Source organism: Ovis aries, chromosome 6 (assembly GCF_016772045.2).
Source record: "Ovis aries strain OAR_USU_Benz2616 breed Rambouillet chromosome 6, ARS-UI_Ramb_v3.0, whole genome shotgun sequence".
In the NCBI taxonomy this organism is placed as follows: Eukaryota; Metazoa; Chordata; class Mammalia; order Artiodactyla; family Bovidae; genus Ovis; species Ovis aries.
The window spans coordinates 58106419-58133086 of NC_056059.1; the positions used below are offsets into that span (position 1 = coordinate 58106419).

The 26668-nt window shown below is 48.4% G+C and overlaps 1 protein-coding gene and 1 long non-coding RNA gene across 16 annotated transcripts in view; one reads left to right on the forward strand and one right to left on the reverse strand.

Moving 5' to 3' along the window:
• Positions 1–26668, forward strand: part of TBC1D1 (TBC1 domain family member 1) — a 225338-nt gene that overhangs the window by 187754 nt on the left and 10916 nt on the right. For 14 of the 15 annotated variants that reach the window (XR_009601146.1, XM_012179797.5, XM_060417586.1 and 11 more), the window contains 3 exons: positions 1390–1548; positions 18248–18492; positions 19448–19607. Coding sequence is in view for 14 of the 15 variants with exons in the window: in XM_012179797.5 (XP_012035187.2) it covers positions 1390–1548; positions 18248–18492; positions 19448–19607 (564 nt within the window). In the remaining variant the exon portion in view is untranslated. The remainder of the gene's footprint in view (positions 1–1389; positions 1549–18247; positions 18493–19447; positions 19608–26668) is intronic. The other variant, XM_042251311.2, reaches the window with a different exon arrangement.
• Positions 9219–12701, reverse strand: LOC121819826 (uncharacterized). The gene is made up of 2 exons (XR_006060145.1): positions 12413–12701; positions 9219–11012 (listed from the first exon to the last, which is right to left on the reverse strand). It is a non-coding gene; the product is annotated as an uncharacterized LOC121819826 (long non-coding RNA).

The following is a 26668-nucleotide window of genomic DNA, read 5'->3' on the forward strand; positions in this document are numbered from 1 at the left end:
TTTTTCTGGATGGAAAAATTAATCCCTGAGTCAGAGGCTCCCTTTCTCTGAAGAGCTCTCCTCTCAGGAATGAGTAGGGTTTGGTGTCTTATCCTGCTGTTTTCTTGGTCTTCGCATTTCCACATCTGGGCCTTGAAACAGCGGAGTCATGAACACAAGAATTTGATTGAGAACAGTCACTTTTTCTGATGAGCCCTCATTGGCTTTAAGAGAACTTCTCTTAGACGGCATTTAGCAGCACTCTTGAGTATTCAGCTCAGTCACATCTAAAACATCAGGAAGAGGCTCCCAGGTAATTTTTCTTGCTTTCAGGTCCACATTGAATGCCTACCAGGGCACGTTCATGCCGACTATCCCGTCTAGCATCTGACCGCTTCCTCCAGCCCACCCTTGCAGAAGGATGTCCAGTCAGTATTCCAGAATCTCAGCTTTGATTCAGCTACTCCTTCCCTAGCTTCAAAACATTTGGTGACTCCTTTCAGCTGCCACATAAAGTGCAGGTCCCTTGCCCTCAGTTTGACCTCTAGTGAAGCCCTGTCTAGCCTGACTGCCACCTGTCTGCTCCTCCCTCACGGTGTCCTCGGAGGCCCAGGCAAACACTAGCAGTTCCCTTCCTCTGACTTGACTTCTCTCTTCTTTTGCTCTTGAGTCTTGGCACCAGTGAAGGAATCCAGGAAACCTTCATCTCCTTCTTCCACACTCGCTTGTTTGCTTCTGTCCCTTCTCTGAGATCACATTTTGCAGTGTCGTTTCACACGCTTGCAGTTACTTCCTGAGGACAGTGTTAATTGGTACAGATCAGCCCTGGGATTTCTTTGGAAGGAATGATGCTAAAGCTGAAACTCCAGTACTTTGGCCACCTCATGCAAAGAGTTGACTCATTGGAAAAGACTCTGATGCTGGGAGGGATTGGGGGCAGGAGGAGAAGGGGACGACAGAGGATGAGATGGCTGGATGGCATCACTGACTCGATGGATGTGAGTCTGAGTGAACTCCGGGAGCTAGTGATGGATAGGGAGGCCTGGCGTGCTGCGATTCATGGGGTCACAAAGAGCCGGACACGACTGAGCGACTGAACTGAACTGAAGGATTCTCATGTCTTTCATCAGTTTATTGCAGAGTTTGGCACAGTCCAAACAGAGTCCAAACATAGTACATATATACTTGAAAGATAGGAGGGTGTCAGGGAGGTAAGGGAAGAATGGCAAGGGGTGTGGAGGAAGGAAGGGACCAAATAGGACGGAATTTTGGTGGTTTTATTTCCATTTCTGTGCCGTTAATTCATAATGGAACAAGAAGCTGAATCAGTAGAATGAGACACAACTCATTTCATCACTTAGCTGTATTCTGTACATGAAGTCTGTCTTTTTCCCACCCCTCCTCTTGAAGGTGTGCCACGACACCACCGGGGTGAAATCTGGAAATTCTTGGCGGAGCAGTACCACCTGAAGCACCCGTTTCCCTGCAAACAGCAGCCCAAGGACACGCCCTACAAAGAGCTCTTAAAGCAGCTCACCTCCCAGCAGCACGCCATTCTCATCGACCTTGGTAAGCTTGCAGTCAACGTGACGTGGAGATGGAAGCCGTACTCACTCGGGAAATCTGAAGAGACCATCTGGGTTATTGAGTGGTCTGCCTTTAGGCTTAGCGATCACAGTTTACTGCTAAGATTTTCAAATAAAAGAGCCCTGAAGTCATCACAAATGTCTTCTCAGGTATAAAAACCTCCCCCTGTGCCTGGTGGCTTGTTCGCTCTGGGGTGAGGCAGGCAGCCACCGTGCAGGCCCTGGTTTCCCCCAGGGTTCAGTTCAGTGACTTGGAGGTTGATAGGAGGGGTTATCGTCAACCGAACACACAGCCTGGAAATGCAAGTGTCAGAGCCAAGGCTGCATTTAGTTACAGGAGCTACCCTAGTCTCTGTGGTTTACAAACAGGATTTATTAGAAAAAATTAGAAAAAAAAAAAAATCTAGAAAGCAATTTGTGAGACCCTCACTTTACAGGGTCATCCAGTCAACTCTGAGATAAACATTCAGAGGGTAGGATGTGGTCACAGTAAGTGTGGTCGTGCATTTACCAAATCACTGACTATACTATAAGTATTTCCAGGAGACGGCTGAGCAGTGCATCCTTCCTGCCTCTGCTCCCCCCTGGGGCCTCTGTCCCTGCAGGCAGCAGGGCTCCTGGGGAACTCCTTGCGCTCCAGGCCTAGCTGCTTCTAGAGCACATGGTCCTGCGTGCTCTTGCCCTGGGGCTCCCCAGGCCGGGTCAGGGCCCCCATCACGGCCCAACTCACTGAGGTTCCTTAGCACAGCGGCCAGGGGGAGGCAGGACCTTTCCCTCCAGTTGACATGAACCGGGCTGGGCAGTACCGAGGCTTCTCTATCCAACCTCACTGCAGTTCATCAGGGTCGGCTTCATAAGTGTTCCCCTTCAGGCCTAAGTCTGAATGTCATCTCTGAGACTCTGTCCCCAAGGTAGCCTCTTCTCCCACCTTCAGGCTGGGTCAGGTGCCTCTGCTTAGCCTTTGTCCTACCCTCTACACTCTGCTCAGCAGACTCATGTAGTAGTATAACAGTTACCATCATTATTAATGTTAATACTTAACTTTCCCTTGGACCGAATGTTGGGGGAAGTTACTTATACTGCTTCCTTCAGTCCTCACAGTGCAATCAGGGACATGTCCCTCCTCCTGCCCTTGTTTGGAGTTGAGGACGCTGAAATGCGGAGAGGTTAGGTGACCTGCGCCACATAGCAGAGCTGGTGCACCGCTGAGCGCTGGGGCTGCAGGCCTCTGCTCCTAGCCCGCACGGCACTCAGCTAGGTGGCAGTGCCTTTATGGCCTTTCTCCCCAGTGGGCTGCAGGCCTCCCGCTGTGGGCTGGCCTGGGGCCGTTGTACGCCAGCTCCTCAGACAGAGCATATCACATAGTAGAGCTCAGTTAAGTCTCTTGATGTTGACTGAGGCGTGGTGCTGGCCTCCCAATCTCCCGTGACCCTCACCGCAGCCTTGGGAAATTGACCCTGAACCCTCTCTAAGAAATGAGGATGGTCTCCAAGGCACAGAGAGGTCAAGTGTTGAGCACAGTCACACAGCTTCCTGCCAGGACCTAAACCCGCTCTGGCTCTGGGCTGCAGTGGACCCCTCCATCCCTCAGGCCCTCTGCCCAGGAGTCCCACACGCTCCTAGGAGCCCCACGCTAGCTGGGTGGAGGGTGATGCTGCCAGGCCGTGATTGTAACTTGGGGACAGTGAGCATGCAAGGCCTGGGGCAGGAGCCCATTTGGCCCACTGACCCCAAGGAAGCACTTCTGTAAATTGGCAGTAACTGTGTTTGCTAATGTGATGAGTAACAGAAAACATGACATCATATTTCTATCATGTGAAATGAAGAAAAAAATAAATTTGGGGTAGGAGGTTGAAAGGGAGGAGGGAGTACAAACAGCGTCTGTGTCTCCACCCCACCCCCTCTTCCCCCCACTCCCCCACACCACTCGGGAAGGGAGGAGGAGCCGTCCTGATTCTTGGATGTTCTTTTCCCTCAGTTCCTTTCAGTGAATACCCTTCTCCTTGTTCTGCGGATGCTATGTAGTTACTCTCCTGCAGAGGGGAGAAAAGGCTGAACCAGCATGAGGGCGGGGCTCTTCCCCGGGGAGTGTGTTTACACAGTTCCCCTTGACACCTCCCTTCTCAGGCCCCGTGGCTGCCTTTCCTCTAGTTGGCAGGGGGTCTGCACAGGCGAGCCAGAATCTGCGCCTTTTCTCCAGGCAGGGCCAGGCTGCACTCTCACGGTCTCTCTTCTCCCTTCCTGCCCGTCTCCCACCCTCACCCTTTGCACCCGAAGACTATCGGCACCCCGCCCCCACTCCCCCTCCTGATGACAGTGTGGCCTCCTCTCTCCACCTCACTTCTTTCCCATCACAGCCCCCAGTTTGGATGCCTCTCAGTACCCGCCAAGGCCCCAGAGAAGCTGTTTCCAATAGTGCATTTCCCTGATAACGGTAACATCTGTGCATCTTTCCAGGCTTCCTCCAGGGCCAGCCTCCCCTCTTCCCTTAGACCCGGAGAAGCAAAGTGTCGGCCCAGACCCAGTGGAGGCCCAGGTGCCCTGTTTCCCTGCCGGCTCTGCTGGGTTCAGGGAGGCCACGCCTAGAGGTTCCTCTAGACTGCCCCTTGCTCCCCCCTCACTTCTCACAGTGTGGTATTTGCCAAGTCAGTTGTTTTGTCTGCGCTTCTTATTTTGTCTGCACTGTGGCTAGTTCAAGGCCCAAGAAAGGTGTGTGGAGCAGCAGAGCAAAAACAAATCATGTTTCAGTTTTTCTTTAGAAGTAACATCTATATCCTGGCCAAGAGAACAGAATGCTTGTTGGTTGGAAGTATTTTGGGTTTGCAAGGATTTTTGTTTTCTTAGCTTTCTGCTTTATTTTCTGAAATTAGCTGTTAATCAGTCTTTGCAACATTTTTTTTTTCCTCTAAAGAGTGATAATAATAGATTTTGTATTGAATGGTGACAGAAATTGAGATGGTTGGGTGGCATCATCAACTCAATGGACTTGAATTTAAGCAAACTCTAGGAGACAGTGAAGGACAGGGAAGCCTGGTATGCTGCAGTCCATGAGGTTGTTATAGAATCCAGAGTTGCAAAACACTCCTCTTGAGGACACTCAGACTAGTGGAGTACAGTTTATTATACCAGCAGGTCCAAGGGGAATCGGTTCCCAACAAGGACCCAGTGATTTCGGAGGACTTGGTTTTATACCCCCTGCTACTTGAAGGCAATGGCACCCCACTCCAGTGTTCTTGCCTGGAGAATCCCAGGGATGGGGGAGCCTGGTGGGCTGCTGTCTGTGGGATCATACAGAGTCAGACACAACTGAAGCGACTTAGCAGCAGCAGCAGCAGCTACTTGACTGGTTCAGTTCAGTGGCTCAGTCGTGTCCGACTCTTTGCAACCCCATGGACTGCAGCGTGCCAGGCTTGCCCGTCCATCACCAACTCCAGGAGCTTGCTCATACTCACATCCATCGAGTTGGTGATGCCATCCACTCATCTCATCCTCTGTTGTCCCCCTGTCCTCCCACTTTCAGTCTTTCCCAGCATCAGGATCTTTTCAAATGAGTCACCTCTTCGCATCAGGTGGCCAGAGTATTGGAGCTTCAGCTTCAGCATCAGGCCTTCCAGTGAATATTCAGGACTGATTTCCTTTAGAATGGACTGGTTGGATCTCCTTGCAGTCCAAGGGACTCTCAAGTCTTCTCCAACACCACAGTTCAAAAGCATCAATTCTTTGGCTCTCAGCTTTCTTTATGGTCCAACTCTCACATCCATACATGACTATGGAAAAAACCATAGCCTTGACTAGACGGACCTTTGTCAGCAAAGTAATGTCTCTGCTTTTTAATATGCTATCTAGGTGGGTCATGGCTTTTCTTCCAAGGAGCAAGGGTCTTTTAATTTTATGGCTGCAGTCACCATCCACAGTGATTTTGGAGCCCCCAAAATAAAGTCTGTCAATGTTTCCACTGTTTCCCCATCTATTTGCCATGAAGTGATGGGACTGGATGCCATGATCTTCATTTCTGAACGTTGAGTTTTAAGCCACAACATGACTGGTTACATGTTATTAATCAGTTTTGCAACATGCAGGCGCAGAAGAATTAACAATTACAACTTGAAGGTGCAGGTGCTGTCGTTAATCTGAGACAGCCTGACCACTTTCTGTTTGCCATCTGTGCTGCTGCTGCTGCTGCTAAGTTGCTTCAGTCGTGTCTGACTCTGTGCGACCCCATAGACGGCAGCCCACCAGGCTCCCCCATCCCGGGGATTCTCCAGGCAAGAACAGAGTGGGTTGTCATTTCCTTCTCCAATGCATGAAAGTGAAAATTGAAAGTGAAGTTGCTCAGTTGTGTCTCTTAGCGACCCCATGGACTGCAGCCTTCCAGGCTCCTCCGTCCCTGGGATTTTCCAGGCAAGAGTACTGGAGTGGGGTGCCATTGCCTTCTCCATGCCCTCTGTGAGGAGGGGGTTTAATTCCTCTTGGCCCACTTCCCAGTGGCCCCAACATTTCCCCCTCTAAATGCTCATCTTATCTTTAAGGATGGGTAAAGGTCATGGGTCATTATTGTTCCAGGGACAATGTAGCTGTAGCAAAGCTGTCAGTCTAGAGGTTACACCCTGAGTTACACACTGGAGAATTCAAGGCCTAAAATTAATACAGTGATTAACAGAATAATTGCAAAAAGGTTTTTCCACCAATCACCTTTGGTCCAAGAAAATACTGATAACCAAAAAGGAAGATTACTATTAGACATAGCTTTTATCTCAGATGTCACCTCATGGCCTTAATTAATTTGGTTAGAGTCCAGGCTACACCAAGAAAGAATCGACAGGTTGTGAGTTACCAAAGGAAGAAACGTTTCTCGTTGTTGTCTCAAGAACGACCAGAGGTGGCTGAAGTCCCCTCTGTGCAAGGGAGACACCCACCAAGGAAGTCCGTCTATCACTGACAAAGGTGTGGCACCAGAAGCCCAACAGTTACAAGTGTTACAGAAGTTCCCATATGAGTGGGCCCAGGACAGGAACACATTATCCTGAGTTTGTAGTCCTGGTAGGGTCGTGGTGCCGAACAGGAGAGCATCTGCTGCTGCCAATCCTTTACCCATACTAAATCTCCTGGCGAGTATGGGTGTACATTACTGCCAAGAGAAAGTGGAGTTCTCTCCTGAACACAGGGGGTGATGTCATGGATCACCTTCCCTAACTGTTCCAGATGTCGAGACATCTCCATCCTTCCTCTTTGTAATAGATTTCCCTTTCAGTTCAGTTCAGTCACTCAGTCGTGTCCGACTCTTTGCGACCCCATGGATTGCAGCACGCCAGGCCTCCCTGTCCATCAGCAACTCCCAGAGTTTACTCAAACTCACGTCTATAGAGTCGGTGATGCCATCCAGCCATCCATCCTCTGTCATCCCCTTCTCCTCCTGCCCCCAATCCCTCCCAGCATCAGAGTCTTTTCCAGTGAGTCAGTTCTTCTCATGAGGTGGCCAAAGTACTGGAGTTTCAGCTTTAGCATCATTCCTTCCAAAAGAACACCCAGGGCTGATCTCCTTTAGAATGGACTGGTTGGATCTCCTTGCAGTCCAAGGGACTTTCAAGAGTCTTCTCCAACACCACAGTTCAAAAGCATCAATTCTTCGGGGCTCAGCTTTCTTCACAGTCCAACTCTCACATCCATACATGACCACTGGAAAAACCATAGCCTTGACTAGATGGACATTTGTTGGCAAAGTAATGTCTCTGCTTTTCAATATACTATCTAGGTTGGTCATAACTTTTCTTCCAAGGAGTAAGCGTCTTTTAATTTCATGGCTGCAGTCACCATCTGCAGTGATTTTGGAGCCCCCAGAAATAAAGTCTGACACTGTTTCCACTGTTTCCCCATCTATTTCCCATGAAGTGATGGGACCAGATGCCATGATCTTCGTTTTCTGAATGTTGAGCTTTAAGCCAACTTTTTCACTCTCCACTTTCACTTTCAAGAGGCTTTTTAGTTCCTCTTCACTTTCTGCCATAAGGGTGGTGTCATCTGCATATCTGAGGTTACTGATATTTCTCCCGGCAATCTTGATTCCAGCTTGTGCTTCATCAAGCCCAGCGTTTCTCATGATGTACTCTGCATATAAGTTAAATAAGCAGGGTGACAATACACAGCCTTGACGTACTCCTTTTCCTATTAGGAACCAGTCTGTTGTTCCATGTCCAGTTCTAACTGTTGCTTCCTGACCTGCATATAGGTTTCTCAAGAGGCAGGTCAGGTGGTCTGGTATTCCCATCTCTTTCAGAATTTTCCACGTTTTATTGTGATCCACACCATGAAAGGCTTTGGCATAGTCAATAAAGCAGAAATAGATGTTTTCTGGAACTCTCTTGCTTTTTCCATGACCCAGCAGATGTTGGCAATTTGATCTCTGGTTCCTCTGCCTTTTCTAAAACCAGCTTGAACATCTGGAAGTTCACGGTTCATGTATTGCTGAAGCCTGGCTTGGAGAAATTTCCCTTTACTTCCCAAATAACTGGGGGAGGCCTCCCAAATATTATCTCATAGAGGGAATACCCATGTGACCGGGGGGGTCATCCTGACCCTCATTAACACTGATGGCAGCATGTCCATCCAGGGGGTGCCAGTTTCTTGCATCCATTTTGCCAGAGTCACCTTGATAATCCGGTTCATTCTCTCAACCATTCCTGAGCTTTGTGACCTCTATGCTGTATATAGTTTCTTTGCAAACCAGTTGGAGTAACTCAGCCACAAATGCTGGTCCATTATCTGATCCTATACTCAGAGGGAACCCAAATCTAGGAATGATGTCTCTCAGCATACATCGGGCCACTTCCTTTGCTTCAATCTTGGTGGGCTAAGCTTCCACCCATCTCGTAAAAGTACATACCATTACCAGCAAATATTTGTATCCTCGGCATGGCTTTACCTCAGTGAAGTCCACTTCTAGATGTTCAAATGGAGGGGTCCCCTTTAACTGTATCCCGGGAGGCATGGTCTCCTTGGGAGCCGGGTTATTTTTGGCATAGGTTATGCATCGGAGGCTTACATCTGCATACAAGCCTGTTAGAGGTGGTATGACAAAATAGTGGAAATCCGCAACCAATTGAAATGCCAACTGAGAGGGGTCGAAAAGTCTCCCATCTGAGAGTTTGCACCATCCGTCCTCCCACAGCATTCCTTGCTCAGTTCGTGCGCAGGTGGTTTCTTCCTTGCCATCAGCTGGGGCCGCTTGGGCGGTTAGTAGGCTAGACACCACAGGTGTCGCCGTAAGCTTGGTTGCTGTATTGTCCTGGGCGGCTGCTTGCTTTGCCATTCGATCGGCCAGACAGTTCCCTTTTGCCTGAGGTGTGTCCGCCCTTTGGTGGCCCCTACAGGGTATGACTGCCCCTGCAGCGGATTCCCACACTGCTTCCGACAGAAGCAGAGTGTCCTCTTTATTTTTTATCTCCTTGCTGGATGCAGTCATTAGCCCCCTTTCATTATTTATGCTCCGTGTACACGTAAGGTAGTGAAGGCATGCCGTGAGTCAGCACGTATATTTACCTTCTTTCTTTTAGCCAGTTTTAGGGCTCGTGTAAGTGCCCTGGGCTCTGCTCGCTGAGCCGACCAGTGTGTGGGGCGTCATCCTGCCTTGACTGCTGGATCCTTTGTGGTCACATCTTCAGTTTCCCGTGTCCCTGTCCCAGGTAGTTGGTCCCATCTGTGTTGTAAGTCTCAGCTGGTTGACTTAAGGGGACATCTCTGAGGTCCTGTCAGCTAGAAAAGACTTCCTCTAGCATCTCCTCACAGTCGTTGGGAGGGCCTTGGCTCACCGGCAGATAAGTTGCTGGGTGGTTGCACCTTTTTTGGGGGGCTTTCACAGTAAAGTTCTTGATTAGCTATTTGTGAAAAGCCAGGTATCCAGATCTGGCAAAACCCTACGGCTCCCAAAATTTCTCTCACTTGCATTTTGGTAGTAGGCTGGTTTGTCTGATTGCTCACCTGTTTTCCTTCTAAGCCCAAGGCACACCTCCTTTGCTTTATAACAAATCCCAGGTACTTTGCTTCAGTCTGGCAGATCTGGGCTTTTTTCCACGATACTTGATATCCAGCCTGGTCCAGCAGGCCCAAGGGAATCTTACTCCCAGCATTGAGAATGAGTCTCTGCCATCAGGAGTAAGTCATCCACAATTGTAGGATCTGACACTTAGTAGCATCCGACGGGAAGGAGAGGAGATGTGTTGCCAGGGTTTCCTCAAATATCGTAGGGGAATTTTAAATCCTTGTGGCAGCTGAGTCCAAGTCGGCTGGGTCTTCTGACCTGTCCTGGGGTCTTCCCATTAGAAAGCAAAAATTCTTTGGCTAATTGCAGCCACTCTTGTACAAAAGAAAGCACCTTTCAAGTCCAAACAGGTAAAATACTGGGCATTAGGAGGCATTAGGCTTAGCAGAGTATAGGCGTTAGGGACATTTGGGTATAAGGTCACCGTCGCCTCATTTCCTAACCTCAAGTCCTGAACTGGCTGCTAATCTTTTCACCCGTCCATCTTCACCGGGAGGATAGGGGTGTTCGTGGTGATTGATGTTCCACCAGTGTGCCTGCTACCTTCAGCCTATCAATGAGGAGCCTGATTCCCTCCCTGGCAGCCAGTGGCATAGAATATTGTTTTTTCCTTATGCGCTGGGCCCTCACCTTCGACTCTTATTACCGGATGGTGGTTTTCCACTAGTCCAGGGTGGGTACCTTCAGCCCATACTTCAGGAAACAGCCTTGTTCGGGGTTCCGGGGCTCCCCCCCGCCGATGACTGGCGTAGCGTCCGTTCACCTTCCCTTGGTAGCAGCTGGCTGCTCACTGAGATCTGGGCGGCCCAGCACAGCTGCCAGGAGAGCTGTCTTTTGACAGGACCTTCTGTCCCTCTCCTTTTGCTTTTTCTCAGCCTCTTTGTAGTTTCCTGATCCCGACTGACAAAAACTTCATCAGCAATTTCTGTCATTTGGATGCTGGTAAGATCCAAGAACCCCTCCATCTTGGAGTTTCCTTCTAATACCTGGATACGACTGGGTCACAAGGGTGGCATTTCTTTGGTTTTCAGGGGTCTCTGGGTCAAAGGGGGTGTATTGTCAAACGGCTGACACAGTCTCTCATAAAACTCTGTGGGAGTCTCGTCTGCCTTTTGGATCACGACGTTAGTCTTGGCCATGTTAGTAGGCCTGCAAGCCCCCTTCTTGTATAATGGCCTTGTATAATGGCCGTCTTAGACCTTTCCAAGGTTGCTTACCTTGGTCAGTATTGAAGTCCAGTCTGGTCTTGTGTCAGGAGTGGCTCCTCAGGCCCAACTTTCAGGGTCCAGTTGGCCCTCTGGTGCGTTTCTTGGAGTCACTTACGTGCCTCTGTGAGGGTCCAGTGTCTCTTTTCCATACTGAAGAGGGTGAGGAGAAGCTGGGCTGTGTCATCCTACACTGGTCGGTAGGTCCTGAAAATAGTCTCCATTAGATGAATCATACCCTGCTGCTTCCCAACCATACCCTGCGAGAGGGGTGTGCCTTTGCCGGTTCAAGAGACCCGTGGTAGAGAACGGCTGATAGTAAAGAGCAGGGGGGCCAGGATGGGTGTGTCCATCTGGCCCCACCTGCGGTGCCACTTGGACCTCCCTAAGAGGCATTTGCAACACCTCTCTCTCTCAGGGTGCCTTCGTAGACCTCAGCCACCTCCAAACACTTGGCTCTCCCTTTTTCCCTCTTCTAAACCGGGGAGAGGTGGATATAATGTTGGCACAGTAGGAGGGAGAGAAACCGCCTCCACTGGGGGAGGCGGAGGAGGAAAGCCTGCCTCCTCTCTCGTCCCTTCCTCTTGTTCTGGGGGTCCACCTCATGTTCCCCAGTGTGGAGGGGAAGGTGGGAGTTCCTCCTCCTCCGAATCATAATATATTTCCTTCAACTTTTCTTGCTTGGGTTCTGCTTGTGCCAGAAAAATCTTTCTTTCTCCTTTTCCAAGATAACATACCTGGCCCAAGGGGATGGGTTTTGTGCAGTGAGTAGCCATGAGTACAGGAACTGGTCTGGGTGGCTAGGCTATCCGGTTACCACAGAGTACACAGCCTGAACTCTGTCCAATACTAGGGTTCCCTCTGAGAGCCATCTCACCCCAAAGGATGGCCAGTCTATCTCACAGAAGGTTCCAAGCTTGTGTGGGGTTGACTTTATACCACGGTCTCCTCCACAGCCCTTTTTGAAGTTTTTAATCATGCATTTAGGAACGGTTGGCTTGGATTCTCCACTACCCATCCTGTTTTTCACTTTCTTCCTATCACTTACAGCAAGTCCAACTTCTAGTTCATTGCTCCTTTGCCAGGGTCTTGTACCCCAGCCACCATCATGTCTCCACTCAAAGGAGCATGACAACTGCCACTTCACCTCGGCTACGACCGGGGTGAAAAGGGCCTTACCTACCAAGTCTTTCAATGATACTACCTCTTGTGTTTCTCTGTCAGCAGCCAGCGAAATCCAATCAATTAAGGCTTCTACGTACTCCTCGCACAAGTCTGATCCCGGCAAAACCCAGATCTGTCTTATATGGGTTGGTGCAGACAAATGTACACCCAGAGCCCCACTTCCCAGTCCGGTCCTAAACAATGTTCAGGAGGTCCCTGAATCCCTAAGGAGAACAGGAGGGTGTTGCGGCAAAGGGGACAGTCCTTTGGAAACCAGAAAATAAAAATTTGTGTTGACAAACAATCAGCAGAGATTCAGTTAACAGAGTTTTACTTATTTCAGTAAATTCCCCACTGAGCCTAAGAGGACACAGCCACCTCAGACTCATCCAGCCCCAAGGTGTTGATCAGGTCCCTTCTTCCACTATTACAAAGGGACCTACCTGCGTGCTTCCCTTCTGTCGTCTACAGTCTCATGAAGTCTGCCTAGAAAGACAAGTCACTAAAGCAAGAGCTGATCCGAGGGAGGAGACACCTTCCCCTTCCCAAGGCTCTCGTCCCAGCGAGTCACAGGCGGAGGCTCCATAGGCCTGTCTCTCCAAGGGCTTCCCGGCCAACACACCAGAAACGTAGAATCCAGAGTCGCAAAACTCCCCAGAAGACACTCAGGACAGTGGAGTACAGTTTATTACGCCAGCGGGTCCAAGGGGAATCGGTTCCCAACAAGGACCCGTCCGATGATTGCGGAGGACTCAGTTTTATACACCCCTGCTCTGCATGACTGGTTATGTCAGTAATGTTTCACAACATGCAGGCGTGGGAGAGTTAACAGTTACAACATGCAGGTTCAGGCGCTATCGTTACCCTAACTGAGACCACCTGACCTTTGCTTCCAATCTTTGTTTGCCGTCTGTGAGGAGGGGGTTTGATCCCTATTGCCCTCCTCCCGGTGGCCCCAACACGGTCACAAAGAGATGGACGCGACTGAGCAACTGAACAACAGTTGAATGGTTGGGCAGTGTTTTGCAGTTTGTGAGCCATATTCACTAGCTTTGTTGAATTTCAGCTTTATTCAACCCTGTATGAAGGTGTACACAATTTCCACTTCGGAGGTGATGTGCTTTGCCCAAGTTACGGGCTGCTACTTACTGGCAGAAAGTGCTAGAACCTTGGTCTTCTTAGTCTCTGTATCATGTCCCCTCCAGACACCGTATGGCTCCTCTCTGTCTTGGCTCTGCCCGCTGTGGACCAGCACAGCCATCCCCTCCTCTGGTTAGGTGGAGGAACGTCGTTAGAGTTGGCCCCACCCAGCCAGGAGAAAACGGCAGCATGTGACACTGAGCAAGCCATGCTGGGCCTTAGTCCAGGGGCTGCCCCACCCTCTAGGCCCGGCTCCAGCTGATGTATTTGTGCTGCCCTTAGGTAATCGCAACCTTCCTCTTCCCTGGCTCTCCATCCTGGAGGGACAGCCTCTGCTGCCGGCATCCTGCCCTCTGGCTGTGCCTCCCGTCTAGTTGTGGCCACATGTGGCCATGGGGGACACGGAGTAGCAAGACCCCCCCTCAGGCTCCACGTCATCTTCTGCCCCGTCAGCTGCTCCTGTCCCAGGCATGCCGCCGTCAGTGCTTCCCCCAGGAGGCTGTCCAGCCTTCCCCACAATCGGAGGCTTGGCCAGAGCAACACTGGACCAGGTCCAGAAATGGAGGGATACCACTGAATCAGAGGGCAGTGCTCCTGATTAGAGCAGTTTCCCGATTAGAAACTGCTCCTGATCACCCCCAACATTGATGACTTGTCGTTTTAATCTCTGTTTTACAGGATGTCAGTAAAGTGGTGGCTTGCTTTACATACCCTGCAGAGGTCTGATGAGTCTTTCCATTACCACAGATAGCATTTTTTGATGGACTTTCAGAGACTGTCTTAACAGTGCTCCCTAAGCAGGTTTGGGCAGGTTTGGGCATGTCTGTGCTTCAGTGAGAGGCAAAGCACATAATTCCAAGCTTCAGTGAGAGGCAAAGCACATATTCAAAGATCTATTCGAGTCAAGAAGCCAGCATGGCAGCTGTCATTGATTTGTGCTTCCACTTAAAACATTTAAGAGATAAAACCTGCCTGGTATCTAGAAGAAGAGGAGCTATAATCCAGGTGTTACACGAGAGAATTTTCTCCTTGTTTTTAGAACCCTTCAAGGTGAGGAGACAAACCTCTGAGATGAAGGATCAGCTGAGAGTATTGAAGATGCCCTACCATAGAAGGACAGGGAAGGGCTTCCCTCCTCCCCTGCCTGGCCTTGCTGCCAGGAGCCGCATGCAGTGTGCTTTGAGGAGTACACGGGGCTGTTCATGACCAGCAGAGGGATGCTGGTGGTGAGCACAACTTTCTGCTTCATCTTTGGGTTTAAGTCCCATGAGAAAAACTAAAAAACATTAACGGCAAAAGACAGAAAAGTACCTAGGATTTGTCCTGCAGCAATCTTTTTACATAACACACCTTCCTGTCCACTTGGGGACTTTGCCTAAGGGAGGTCAGTTGAACGATCACAACTCAAGTCTTAATAAATTCTTGCAATAAGAGCTATACACATATAACACAAAGCTACATGCGTCATTCCAAATGGTATGCCACAGCCTCTGATAGCCAGAGCATATCATGATTTCATATTTATTTGACCATTCTAAATATCCTTTTTAAGTTCAAAATGATGTAACTAAATGTGGATGGTAAAGGAATAAAATGGGGTGACTTGCTCTCTCAGTGGTCTGACATCTCTCTACACCCTTCCAGCCAGTCAGGGCTGTGCTGGCAACAACCAGCTCCCCCAGACCCCTCAAAAGAAGCCCTGATGTCAACATTTATAGATTTCCTTGGTGTAAACATTCACTTTGGCTAATCTGAGCTACCAATTTGCTATCACTGATCATGGAGTTGAGCAGAGATACGCACAGGCCTGTGGGAGCCAGTTCTAGCTCAGTCACTGGACTCAGACAACTGTTTCTAAAAGTAGTCTGCGTACAGGAGAGCTCTGCCTTCTTAATCCCCTGCCCATCTATACCGTTTGGTGGTGAGCCACAAATGCGTCTCAAGCTTATATGGTGCATCCCCTCATTCTAAGAGCCCTAATGAGTTCTAATGGGGAAGCAGACACTGAACAACTGATGAGTGAGTTTTGTTTGTTTTTTTTTAATTGTGAGGCATCATTCAAAGGGCATTTTCCCTCCAGTCATAACTCACGCACTGTGAGAAGATCTCAGCATCACCGTTCTCAGCCAGGAGGGAGCCTTGGTGCTCACATGGTTATAAGGTTACTCTTCCTTCTGCACATGAGGAAACCGAGCTCCACAGTAAGATTGCTAGTCTGTCAGTACCCCTCCCTAGAGAGGCAGAAATCTCCAGGCTCTTTGTGAAAAAAATACAGAGGAAAGAAACTTGTCTTGCACCCCAGTGCAGCCTGAGCAGCCTTGTGGGTGTCCTCTGAATGAGCAAGCAGGATGTGGAGGACTGAACGTGTTTTGTGTGCGCACTGCCCAGGACTCGCCTGCTGCAGATCAGCTACACATGTACGGTCTTCAGAAGATGAGTGTTTTTCCTTCCCAGGGTTAGCAGAGGACCTCAGTTAGGGCTGAAGGCTGCTGACCTCAGTGCTGGATTACGTAGCTGTGATTATCCACAAACATGTAACCTGGTCCATTTTTCCACCCGCGAGGCCTGCCCCCTCCCTTTGCCTAGAGTGTGGCCAGGAGTGTGTGAGCCATGGTATTTATCTAGAGCAGTTGTTCCCAAGCTGTGGATCTCAGGATTCCTTCACTCTTAAACACGACTGAGAAGCCCAAAGGGCCTTTTTGACATGGATCATGTCTATCAATATTTACCGTGTTAGGTAAATACAGGAAGGCATTGTCTTCCCAAATACAGGTTAGTGTAAAGCAGGAGCTGCATTCATGCTAGCTGGACAGCCGCTCCTCTCAGTCAGAAACTGGAGGCCTGACTCTCCCTGAGCCTGGGAGGGGCTCGGGGCCTGTCTTGCTGTCTCAGGGAATGACACTTGAGAATCCCATGGAACATACAGGAGCCCTGTTCAGGCTGGTGCAGACAGCTTTCCTTCATCAAGAACATCAGGGCCGGTCCCTAAGACTCTGCGACAGGGAAGATGTGGCTGGTTGGGCTAATAACTAAAGATCAGGAGGTGTGGGGGGCCCTTCTCTGATATGAGAAGGCGACTGATGAGCAAAAATGATAACACGGACAGATCAAATTTAAAAATAATTAAACCTTTCCTGGTGTTCCTCCACATCACGCAACTCCTGTGTGTTCTGCCACCCTTTCCTGTTGGAGACCCAAAGAGAGCTGGGGATGGGTGCGGGCAGGACAGGGCAGAGAGGCACTGTGCTCCCACTCCATGGAACCTGGGTGGGAAGAGCTGTTCCCTGCAGCAGAGCGTGAGGCCAGGAGGGCAGGCGAGGATGGGAGCGCATGGAGCCCCAGAGGGGCCCGCTGATGGCTTTCCCGCAGCGGGGTGATGTGTGCAGGGCGTGTTTGGGGAAGGTTTGCTGCGGGGAGAGGTAGAGCAGCAGGAAAGAGATGAACACAGGACAGGAAATCAGAAAAGGCTATTGCTGTCCTCATAAATCATATTCTTGCCTGGGAAATCCCATGGAGCGTGATGGGCTACAGTCCATGGGGTTGCAGAGTCGGACACAACTGAGCAACTAACACTTTGACTTAAATTAAGTTCAGGTCAACCACTCTGAGTCGGACACGACTGAGCGACTTCCCTTTCACTTTTCACTTTCATGCGTTGGAGAAGGAAATGGCAACCCACTCCAGTGTTCTTGCCCAGAGAATCCCAGGGACAGGGGAGCCTGGTAGGCTGCTGTCTGTGGGGTGGCACAAAGTCGAACATGACTGAAGTACCTTAGCAGCAGCAGCAAACCAATCTGGGTTGATGAAATGCTTTCTCACAGGGCTGGGGAAGAACACTGGAATGTATCTTCCTCCCTTTGCGGAGACCGAATAATCAAGGTGAATGTTTTCCTCGTGGCTTTGGTGCACTTCTGCCTTTGATGAGGCCATTAATTCTCACCTGGGTCCATGCGTGGCCTCAACTGAGCATCTCTTTCTTCAGGCCCTTTTCTGCTCCCTGGAAACACACTTCCCCATCAGTCACATTCCAGGATGGGACGGGGAGATGGGATTTGACAGGCATCAACCTCACAGGCCTCCTGAACAAAAGAAATCTTTCCATTTTGTCTGAGTACTAGCTTTTTTGTGAAAATCAGGATTTGAGAGCATTTTATTCTAACCTCTTTTTGAGAGGCGACTGTTTTGTATAAAAGAAAATGCCTGCTGCTCCCCAGTGTGTATCAGAGTACTGCCTATGGTTTAAAAGTACAGTAAGTCGCCCATATACGAAGCTTCAAGTTACGAACTTTCAAAGATGCAGATGTGGATCTGGTTCAACCGAGGAACCAGAACCTGAACCATCAGTGTCAGCCGTGAGTGAAACTGCAGCTTGCCCTGCATCTCCTGTTGCTGACGGTCCTTTAGCTCTGCCGTCTCCCACCTCCTCTCCCTCCTCCAGTCAGTAACTCCTCCTGCCTGTTCACTCAATGCCAGCCCTTGTATGCCAGCTCTTACACTGTACTTTTCAAGGTACTGCACTGTCAGATTTAAAATGTTTGGTTTTTTGTTCATTATTTCTGTGAAAATTTATACACCTATGATAGTACGGCACTGTACAGCCGATAGTGTTAGTTGGGGACCTAGACTAACTTTGTTGGACTTACAAACAAATTGAACTTATGCACACTCTCTCGAAATGGAACTCATTTGTATGTAGGGGACTTACTGTGTAGAAATGTGTGAGTTGTGTGAAGCACTTGCAGGGAAACAAGTAATCTGGGGAGAGCGGATCAGGGCGTGGTGGGGCAGGGTGATGGTGCTGGCATGGGGTGCAGTCGAGAACCACAGGTCTCTGGAGAGCAGGTGCCTGTTGAGAGGATGCACAGTTTTCTTTCTTTTATAGATTGAAACCCAAATATCTGCAGGCCTGAAGGTGGTTCTCATTTCTTTCACCTGAAAGCATGATTAATTGCTGCTTTTTTAATTGCAAAGAACAAAAAGTTGTTCCAAGCACAACCAGCTGACTTTGTTTACAGAGCTAATATATGACATGATCCCACTTGTAAAGATCTGTTGCTTTAACTTGAAGCACATTGGATTTTCTGGTTCAATAGACTTTGCTTTTTAAAAATTACAGCTAACGTGTTTTGTTTTTACAGGGCGAACCTTTCCAACACATCCGTACTACTCTGCTCAGCTAGGAGCAGGGCAGCTGTCACTTTACAACATCCTGAAGGCCTACTCGCTTCTAGACCAAGAAGTGGGCTATTGCCAAGGTCTCAGCTTTGTAGCAGGCATCCTGCTGCTTCATATGGGTGAAGAAGAGGCGTTTAACATGCTCAAGTTTCTGATGTTTGACATGGGACTGAGGAAACAATATCGGCCGGACATGATTATTTTACAGGTAGAAAGCCTTCCTTCTGCCTGTGATAAAGTTAAATGCTACGATAAACACGTTTATGATCCCTTTCCGAGTGTATCTAAGGAAATTTCCCACCATCAGTCACCATTGCAGCGTCTGTCACTGCTGAGAACTTACTCTGTGCTAGCCTTGCACCAGGTGGTTCACGCGCATTCACCTCCTCCACCCTCAGGAAGGCAGCGCTGATCCCAGCTTACAGACAGGAAAGCTGAGGCTCAGAAAAGTTACATAGTCAATAATCTGAGCCGGTCACGCAGTAGCAGCTGGCAGAGCTGGGATGTAAACCCAGGCCTGTCTGACTCCAGGGCCCTTCCTTTTACCTTTTCTCTTTGAATCCACCTTCAGGTAGTCTGATTCCCACCTCCCAGTGTATTTGCCGGTTCCTCTGCCAGGGACCCTGCACCCCCATGCCTGAGCCCCTGCCACCCTGGGTCCAGCCCAGTTGGAAAAATTATTTTCTCCATCTTGAGATCAACCCTTGTCATCTTACTGTAACTCGCCTGTGTTATAAACCTGAAGAAGTCACACTTGTCCTGCCTCCTGAGGGGTTGGGGGGATTCAGCCGGAACTTACTAAGGGAATAGGTTCAGCAGCATCCTGCTGCAGAATGCTTCCCTCCCGCTTTACTCTCTGCGAGAGGCTGGCTGTTTATCTCCAACTCCCCTAGCTTTGAGTTTCGCTAATAACGTGTATTTGTAGGAGAACTTACAGATCATTTTCCTGAGACAGATGTGGAACGTCTCTTAGCTGAGGAGCCCTGCCCTGAGTGCCGGCCAGCCCCAGCCTTGTGGCAGCAGCCCTGGCGAGCACTGGCTGGACACGAGAGAACTGAGGCCAGGGTCTAGGGAGCCATGTGCAGCCTCGTGGTCCTTCTCTTTCCCCTCCGAGTTGGGGTGGAGGCTGCTGCCTCCCTGAGACCCTGTGTGTGTTCCTGCAGATCCAGATGTACCAGCTCTCGAGGCTGCTCCACGACTACCACAGGGACCTCTACAACCACCTGGAGGAGCACGAGATCGGCCCCAGCCTCTATGCCGCGCCCTGGTTCCTCACCGTGTTTGCCTCACAGTTCCCCCTGGGCTTCGTCGCTAGAGTCTTTGGTGAGTGTGTGTGAGGCTGCTTGCAAAACCTGGGTTCTCAGGTTCGATGGGAACCGGGTGTGGTTTCTCCATGGTGATGGTTCTTATTTTCAGACCTGTATCTGCAGGAACAGGATGTTGTCATTTTCATTTAGTGAGGAGGTTAAGTTCTCTGAGTTTCAGGACCTGCTTGATTTCTGATGATCAGGGCCGCCCCTCGATGCCTTCTTGTGGGAATAAGGTCCGATTTCCTCCTGCCAGACTCTCACTGGAGCAAATGTCCTGAAGGCTAGACCGGGGAGCTGGGCGCATGGTCCAGAGACATTTCTCCTGAATTGTCTTCCTCCACCTCTCTGGCCCAGGGCTTGCTCAGTGACAGCGCCTCAAGACTTTCCAGCCGGGGACTTCTGGGCCACTCTTCTTTCTGGGTTTCCTCTGCATCTCCTCTTCCTCCGCCTCCTCTCTCCTCTTCTGCCCTTGGCTCTACTTTGCTTCCTCTGCTGCCCAGCTCTTGAAAGCTCCTCTGTATCACTGACTCACGGTCTGGTCTCACACGCCCCCACCTCAGCTTCCCATTTGTCTGTCCTTGTGACCATAGGTGGGTCACATTTCAAACCATCTCCCCATTTCTCAATTTACTTTTCAAGAAGATTGCCTCTGTCAAAGTTAAATAAGTGTTCACATGTAAAGTCTCAAAACTGCCTTGTCAATTATGCTTCAATTTAAAGAAATTAAAACTTAAAAATGTGAAAGTCTGCCTTGATGTGGCAGGGATAGCAGCTGAGTGAGGCGCTGTGAACAGTCAGCTCCAGTCCAGTGTGCTTCCGTGCTTTAGGATGAAATGGTGACTCTGACAGTTCTTTTTATTTGTTTATTGTGGAGCAAGTGGTTATTAAAGAACTGATCATCATCACATACCGAGTGGTTTTTAGTACCATTTCTGCTGAGTCACTTGATAACTTAAACACCTGTGCTTTTTTTTTTTTTTTTTTTAACTTTACGTATGTATTTGTTGGTTGTGCTGGGTGTCCGTTGCTGTGCAGGCTTTTCTCTGGTTGGGGTGAGTAGGGGCTGCTCTCTAGCTGTGGTACACAGGCTTCTCCTTGTGGTTTTTCCTGTGGAGCACAGGCTCTAGGGTGTGCGGGCTTTAGTAGTTGCAATTCCTGGGCTCTAGAGCATAAGCTCATCCTAATGACTTCCTAAATAAAGCTAAAGCCACAAAAGCAGGGTCGTCTTCTCCGTACTGTGCAGGCAGAGGTGGGTCTCGGAGTTTCTCATACATTATGCATGACAATGCCAGTGTCTGTGATTCGTGGATCCCGCCAACCCCATGTCCCGCTGGCTAAAGGGCTCAGAGCTCCTGAGATTATAGGCAGGACATGGGGACTTAGGGCAGTGTTGTCTTGTGATGTCACTATTTCCTCTATTAATACTTAAAAATGAACCATTTTATTAGTAGATTTCCTAGAAAAGACAGGTTTTTAAAAAACCATTTCTGTATTTAGCATGGGTGACTTAGCTCCATGATAGTGGATAGCTTCATTTTAAATCCCAAAGCCTACCATTCAAACACAGTAGGCTTTTTTGGTCTGAGGCCCATTTCATTATAGGCATTTAGGCCTGGATAAACCTAAAAACATGTGAACTTTTGTTAACTATTCAGCATTTTATATCGGAGAAGGCAATGGCACCCCACTCCAGTACTCTTGCCTGGAAAATCCCATGGACGGAGGAGCCTGGTGGGCTGCAGTCCATGGGGTCTCGAAGAGTCAGACATGACTGAGCGACTTTCACTTTCACTTTTCACTTTCATGCATTGGAGAAGGAAATGGCAACCCACTCCAGTGTTTTTGCCTGGAGAATCCCAGGGACGGAGAGGAGCCTGGTGGGCTGCCATCTTTGGGGTCGCACAGAGTTGGACACGACTGAAGCGATTTAGCAGCAGCATTTTATATGTAAGTAAAGGAATCTATCTCAGTTTGCAGTCAACATAGCCCATATATAGGTTAATAATTGTGACTCAGGCTGGTAAAGAATCTGCCTGCAATGGGGCAATGGGGGAAACCTGGGTTCAGTCGCTGACTTGGGACGATCCCCTGGAGAAGGGCATGGCAACCCACTCCAGTATTCTTGCCTGGAGAATCCCATGGACAGAGGAGCCTGGTGGCTACAGTCCATGGGGTTGCAGAGCTGGACACGACTGAGTAGCCAACACTTTCAGTTTACTTTCTGTCTCTAATTAAGTATACACTACTTGGAGGGACAGCTGCCAGTGATGCCTGTGCTCGACCTTCACGTCGAGCTGTGATGAGCCTGGGCGTCAGTCCTTCTGTCTGGATGTCACATAATGTGAAATCGCCCCCTCCTGTATTTTTCCTCTTTGGGTGCAGAGGGTCCCTCCTGGGAGAGATGCTGGTTCTTTTCATCTTCTAACATCTACCTTGGGGGAAAAGTCTGAAAAATAGGACCATTCTTGCTCCTGCTAGAGGTGGCAGCTGTGCTGTTATTAGGCTCCAGATGTTTTCTGTAGGGCATTCTGCCAAGTTAGATGAGAGAGGAGGTGGAATATAAAAACCAAAAGTTTGGCAAAAACACAAAAGCCACCTGTAATGTAGGGAAGGATTCTGAGAGGCTTCAGGACTAAAAGAGATTGGAAAATAAGGTTGTATGGATGGCCTGGAAAAACAGCTCTTCCGGGTAACATAATGCCATGGTGAAGAAGCGGGTGTTCACAGAAACTGTGCGGTTGTTCTGCGGCCAGGCGGTTGTCCTCGTTCATCTCCCTCCTACCCGATCCTGGTAGGTTGTGGGGGGTCTCCGTGGGAGGACTGCAGCCTCCCAGAGAAAGTGCAGGAGAGGGATTGCCCTAGACGAAGACGAAGGTGGCTGCAAAAGAGATACAGGGCAAGTTCACCTAATTGGCCATGTGCCTGGAGTCAATCATTTCCCCCCACAGGAAAACTGAACTTCTATTTTGTGGGGAGTTTCAAATAGAGTGCCCATACAGGTTAACATGATACAGGGCTGCTGAAGTGTCTTCAAAGCAAAGTAGTTATTTGCAGTGTTCTCAGCAAGCAGTTTGCAACATGGTGGAGTCAGCCGAATTTTAGGTTCCCTCTCCTGCCAGCTAAACCCCTTTGCCTGTTTTGTTGGTGGCTCAAAAAAGGAGAGTTGGCCATGAGGTGGTGAGCAGGGCTCCTGCCACGCTGCTGGAAGCCTTCACAGCTCACTTCCTCGTGCAGGGATGTTCAAATGCAGAAAATCAACTCACTTTTCCAAGGAGATTATTGTGTTGTTGTTGTTTTTTAAATTCCAGTCTGTAAGTGTATAAGGATTGGGAGATGGGCGGAAATGACAGTAGCTGGATTGGGGCAGTGGGTATATAGGTCACATTTTGTGTACTATTAATTAAAAGTTCCTTAATTTTTGAACTTTCTGGAGGGAGAATAAGGTACTCCCACCTTACCTGCTCTTCCAGGTTCCTGTGTGCTTTCACCCCTGTCTGCATTTCCACCTGCTTTGCCTTTTGCTGAGCATATTACTCCCTGACTCCTTATCTGGGGAGTTTCTATGGGTTCTCCAAGGTCTGGGGCACACTCTCTCCCCTGCTTCTGTCCTCCTTCACTTGATGGCATTTATAGCTGCCTTGTTTCTTCCATTCGCCTGCAGCTCCCCCCACCCTAAAAAAAGAAAATTTTTTGCCTCTAATTAGATTTATGTCCCTGTCTTTTAAAATTCTATTTCTTCTTACATTATTATTCCAGTTGTTAGGTCACTTTCCCAAACTTAGTCACCCAACAGTGAATTACTGGTTCTATACTTGAGCACCAGGGCATTGGAGTCTCTTTTTTGAATGGCCTCACCTCTGGGAAAGGGAGAGGGAGGGTGGGCTAACTGAGGGGCCGCTTGCCTCCCCTCTGCATAGTCGATGTGGGAATTGTTAGCATTTGCCAGCCATTCTAAGGGAAAAAATGGCAAGAACTAGAAAATAACTCTGATAAAGTTCTTTGAATTCTCAGAGTGAAAAAAATTTTTTATTTAATTCAGTTCAGTTAAGTTGCTCAGTCATGTCTGACTCTTTGCAACCCCATGGACTGCAGCACACCAGGCCTCCCTGTCCATCACCAACTCCCAGAGCTTACTCAGACTCATGTCCATTGCATCGGTAATGCCATCCAACCATCTCATCCTGTGTCGTCCCCTTCTCCTCCCGCCTTCAATCTTTCCTAGCATCAGTGTCTTTTCCAAGGAGTCAGTTCTTCACATCAGGTGGCCAAAGTATTGGAGCTTCAGCTTCAGCATCAGTCCTTCCAATGACTATTCAGGACTGATTTCCTTTAGGATGGACTGGTTGGATCTCCTTGCAGACAGGCCAAGGGACTCTCAAATGTCTTCTCCAACACCACAGTTCAAAAGCATCAGTTCTTTGGTGCTCAGCTTTCTTTATAGTCCAGCTCTCACATCCATACATGACTACTGGAAAAACCATAACTTTGACTAGACGGATCTTTGTTGATAAAGTAATGTCTCTGATTTTTAATACGCTGTCTAGGTTAGTCATAGCTTTTCTTCCAAAGAGCAAGCGTCTTTTAATTTTGCGGCTGCAACCACTATCTGCAGTGATTTTCAGTTCAGTTGTGTCCAACTCTTTGCAACCCCATGAACTGCAGCACACCAGGCCTCCCTGTCCATCACCAACTCCTGGAGTCCACCCAAACCCATGTCCATTGAGTCAGTGATGCCATCCAACCATCTCATCCTCTGTTGTCCCGTTTTCCTCCTGCCCTCAATCTTTCCCAGCATCAAGGTCTTTTCAAATGAGTCAGCTCTTCACATCAGGTGGCCAAAGGATTAGAGTTTTAGCTTCAACATCAGTCCTTCCAGTGAACAGCCAGGACTGATCTAATTTAGGATGGACTAGTTGGATCTCCTTGCAGTCCAAGGGACTCTCAAGAGTCTTCTCCAACACCACAGTTCAAAAGCATCAATTCTTCGGCACTCAGCTTTCTTTATAGTCCAACTCTCACATCCATACATGACCACTGGAAAAACTATAGTCTTGACTAGATGGACCTTTGTTGGCAAAGTAATGTCTCTGCTTTTTAATATACTATCTAGGTTGGTCATAACTTTCCTTCCAAGGAGTAAGCATCTTTAATTCATGGCTGCAGTCACCATCTGCAGTGATTTTGGAGCCCCCCAAAATAAAGTCTGACACTGTTTCCACTGTACCCCATCTATTTCCCATGAAGTGATGGGACCAGATGCCATGATCTTCGTTTTCTGAATGTTGAGCTTTAAGCCATCTCTTTCACTCTCCTCTTTCACTTTCATCAAGAGGCTCTTTAGTTCCTCTTCACTTTCTGCCATAAGGGTGGTGTCATCTGCATATCTGAGGTTATTGATATTTCTCCCGGCAATCTTGATTCCAGCTTGTGCTTCCTCCAGCCCAGTGTTTCTCATGATGTACTCTGCATATTAAATAAGCAGGGTGACAATATACAGCCTTGACATACTCCTTTTCCTATTTAGAACCAGTCTGTTGTTCCATGTCCAGTTCTAACTGTTGCTTCTTGACCTGCATGCAGGTTTCTCAAGAGGCAGATCAGGTGGTCTGGTATTCCCATCTCTTTCAGAATTTTCCAGTTTATTGTGATCCACACAATCAAAGGCTTTGGCAGAGTCGATAAAGCAGAAATAGATGTTTTTCTGGAACTCTCTTGCTTTTTTTCCATTATCCAGCAGATTTTGGCAATTTGATCTCTGGTTCCTTTGCCTTTTCTAAAACCAGCTTGGAGCTCCCCAAAATAAAAATCTCTCACTGTTTCCATTGTTTCCCCATCTATTTGCCATGAAGTGATGGGACCAGATGCCATGATCTTAGTTTTCTGAATGTTGAGTTTTAAGCCAACTTTTTCACCCTCTTCTTTCACTTTCATCAAGAGGCTCTTTAGTTCTTCACTTTCTGCCATAAGGGTGATGTCATCTTCATATCTGAGGTTATTGATATTTCTCCCAGCAATCTTGATTCCAGCTTGTGCTTCATCTAGCCCAGCATTTCTCATGATGTACTCTGCATATAAATTAAACAAGCAGTATTTCAGTTCAGTTGCTCAGTCGTGTCTGACTCTTTGCGACCCCATGAATTGCAACATGCCAGGCCTCCCTGTCCATCACCAACTCCCGGAGTTCACTCAGACTCACGTCCATGAAGTCGGTGATGCCATCCAGCCATCTCATCCTCTGTCGTCCCCTTCTCCTCCTGCCCCCATCTCTCCCAGCATCAGAGTCTTTTCCAATGAGTCAACTCTTCGCATGAGGTGGCCAAAGTACTGGAATTTCAGCTTTAGCATCATTCCTTCCCAAGAACACCCAGGACTGAACTCCTTGCAGTCCAAGGGACTCTCGAGAGTCTTCTCCAACACCATAGTTCAAAAGCATCAATTCTTCGGCGCTCAGCTTTCTTCACAGTCCAACTCTCACATCCATACATAACTACTGGAAAAACCATAGCCTTGAGTAGACAGACCTTTGTTGGCAAAGTAATGTCTCTGCTTTTGAATATGCTATCTAGGTTGGTCATAACTTTCCTTCCAAGGAGTAAGCATCTTTCAATTTCATAGCTGCAGTCACTGTCTGCAGTGATTTTGGAGCCCAAAAAAATAAAGTCTGACACTGTTTCCACTTGTTTTTAATAATGTACTTTTGCAATGATATAGGCTTTTTACAGTTTTTAAAGATCTTTACATCACTAAACTCCTTATTTCAAAGCAGAGGAAATGGGCATTTTTTTCACTTGCAGCATCAGTAATTAGGGTAGAGTATACAAATCTTTGTTTTACCCATGAAAACATGTGTTTTAATAATAACTCCTTTGAAATCCAGAGAATTTCTGGAAAAACAGACTAATTAAAAATTTCTTTTTCACAGTTCAACTTTTGAAGCATGTTTGAATTTAGTATATTTTTTGGAGTGAAAAAAAGATCTGAATTTGTGACAAAATTTTAGCAATATGTTTGCATACATTGTTTTCTTAGTATTATCTTGACAACCCTATCTGAAATATCAGGATCTTCTAATTT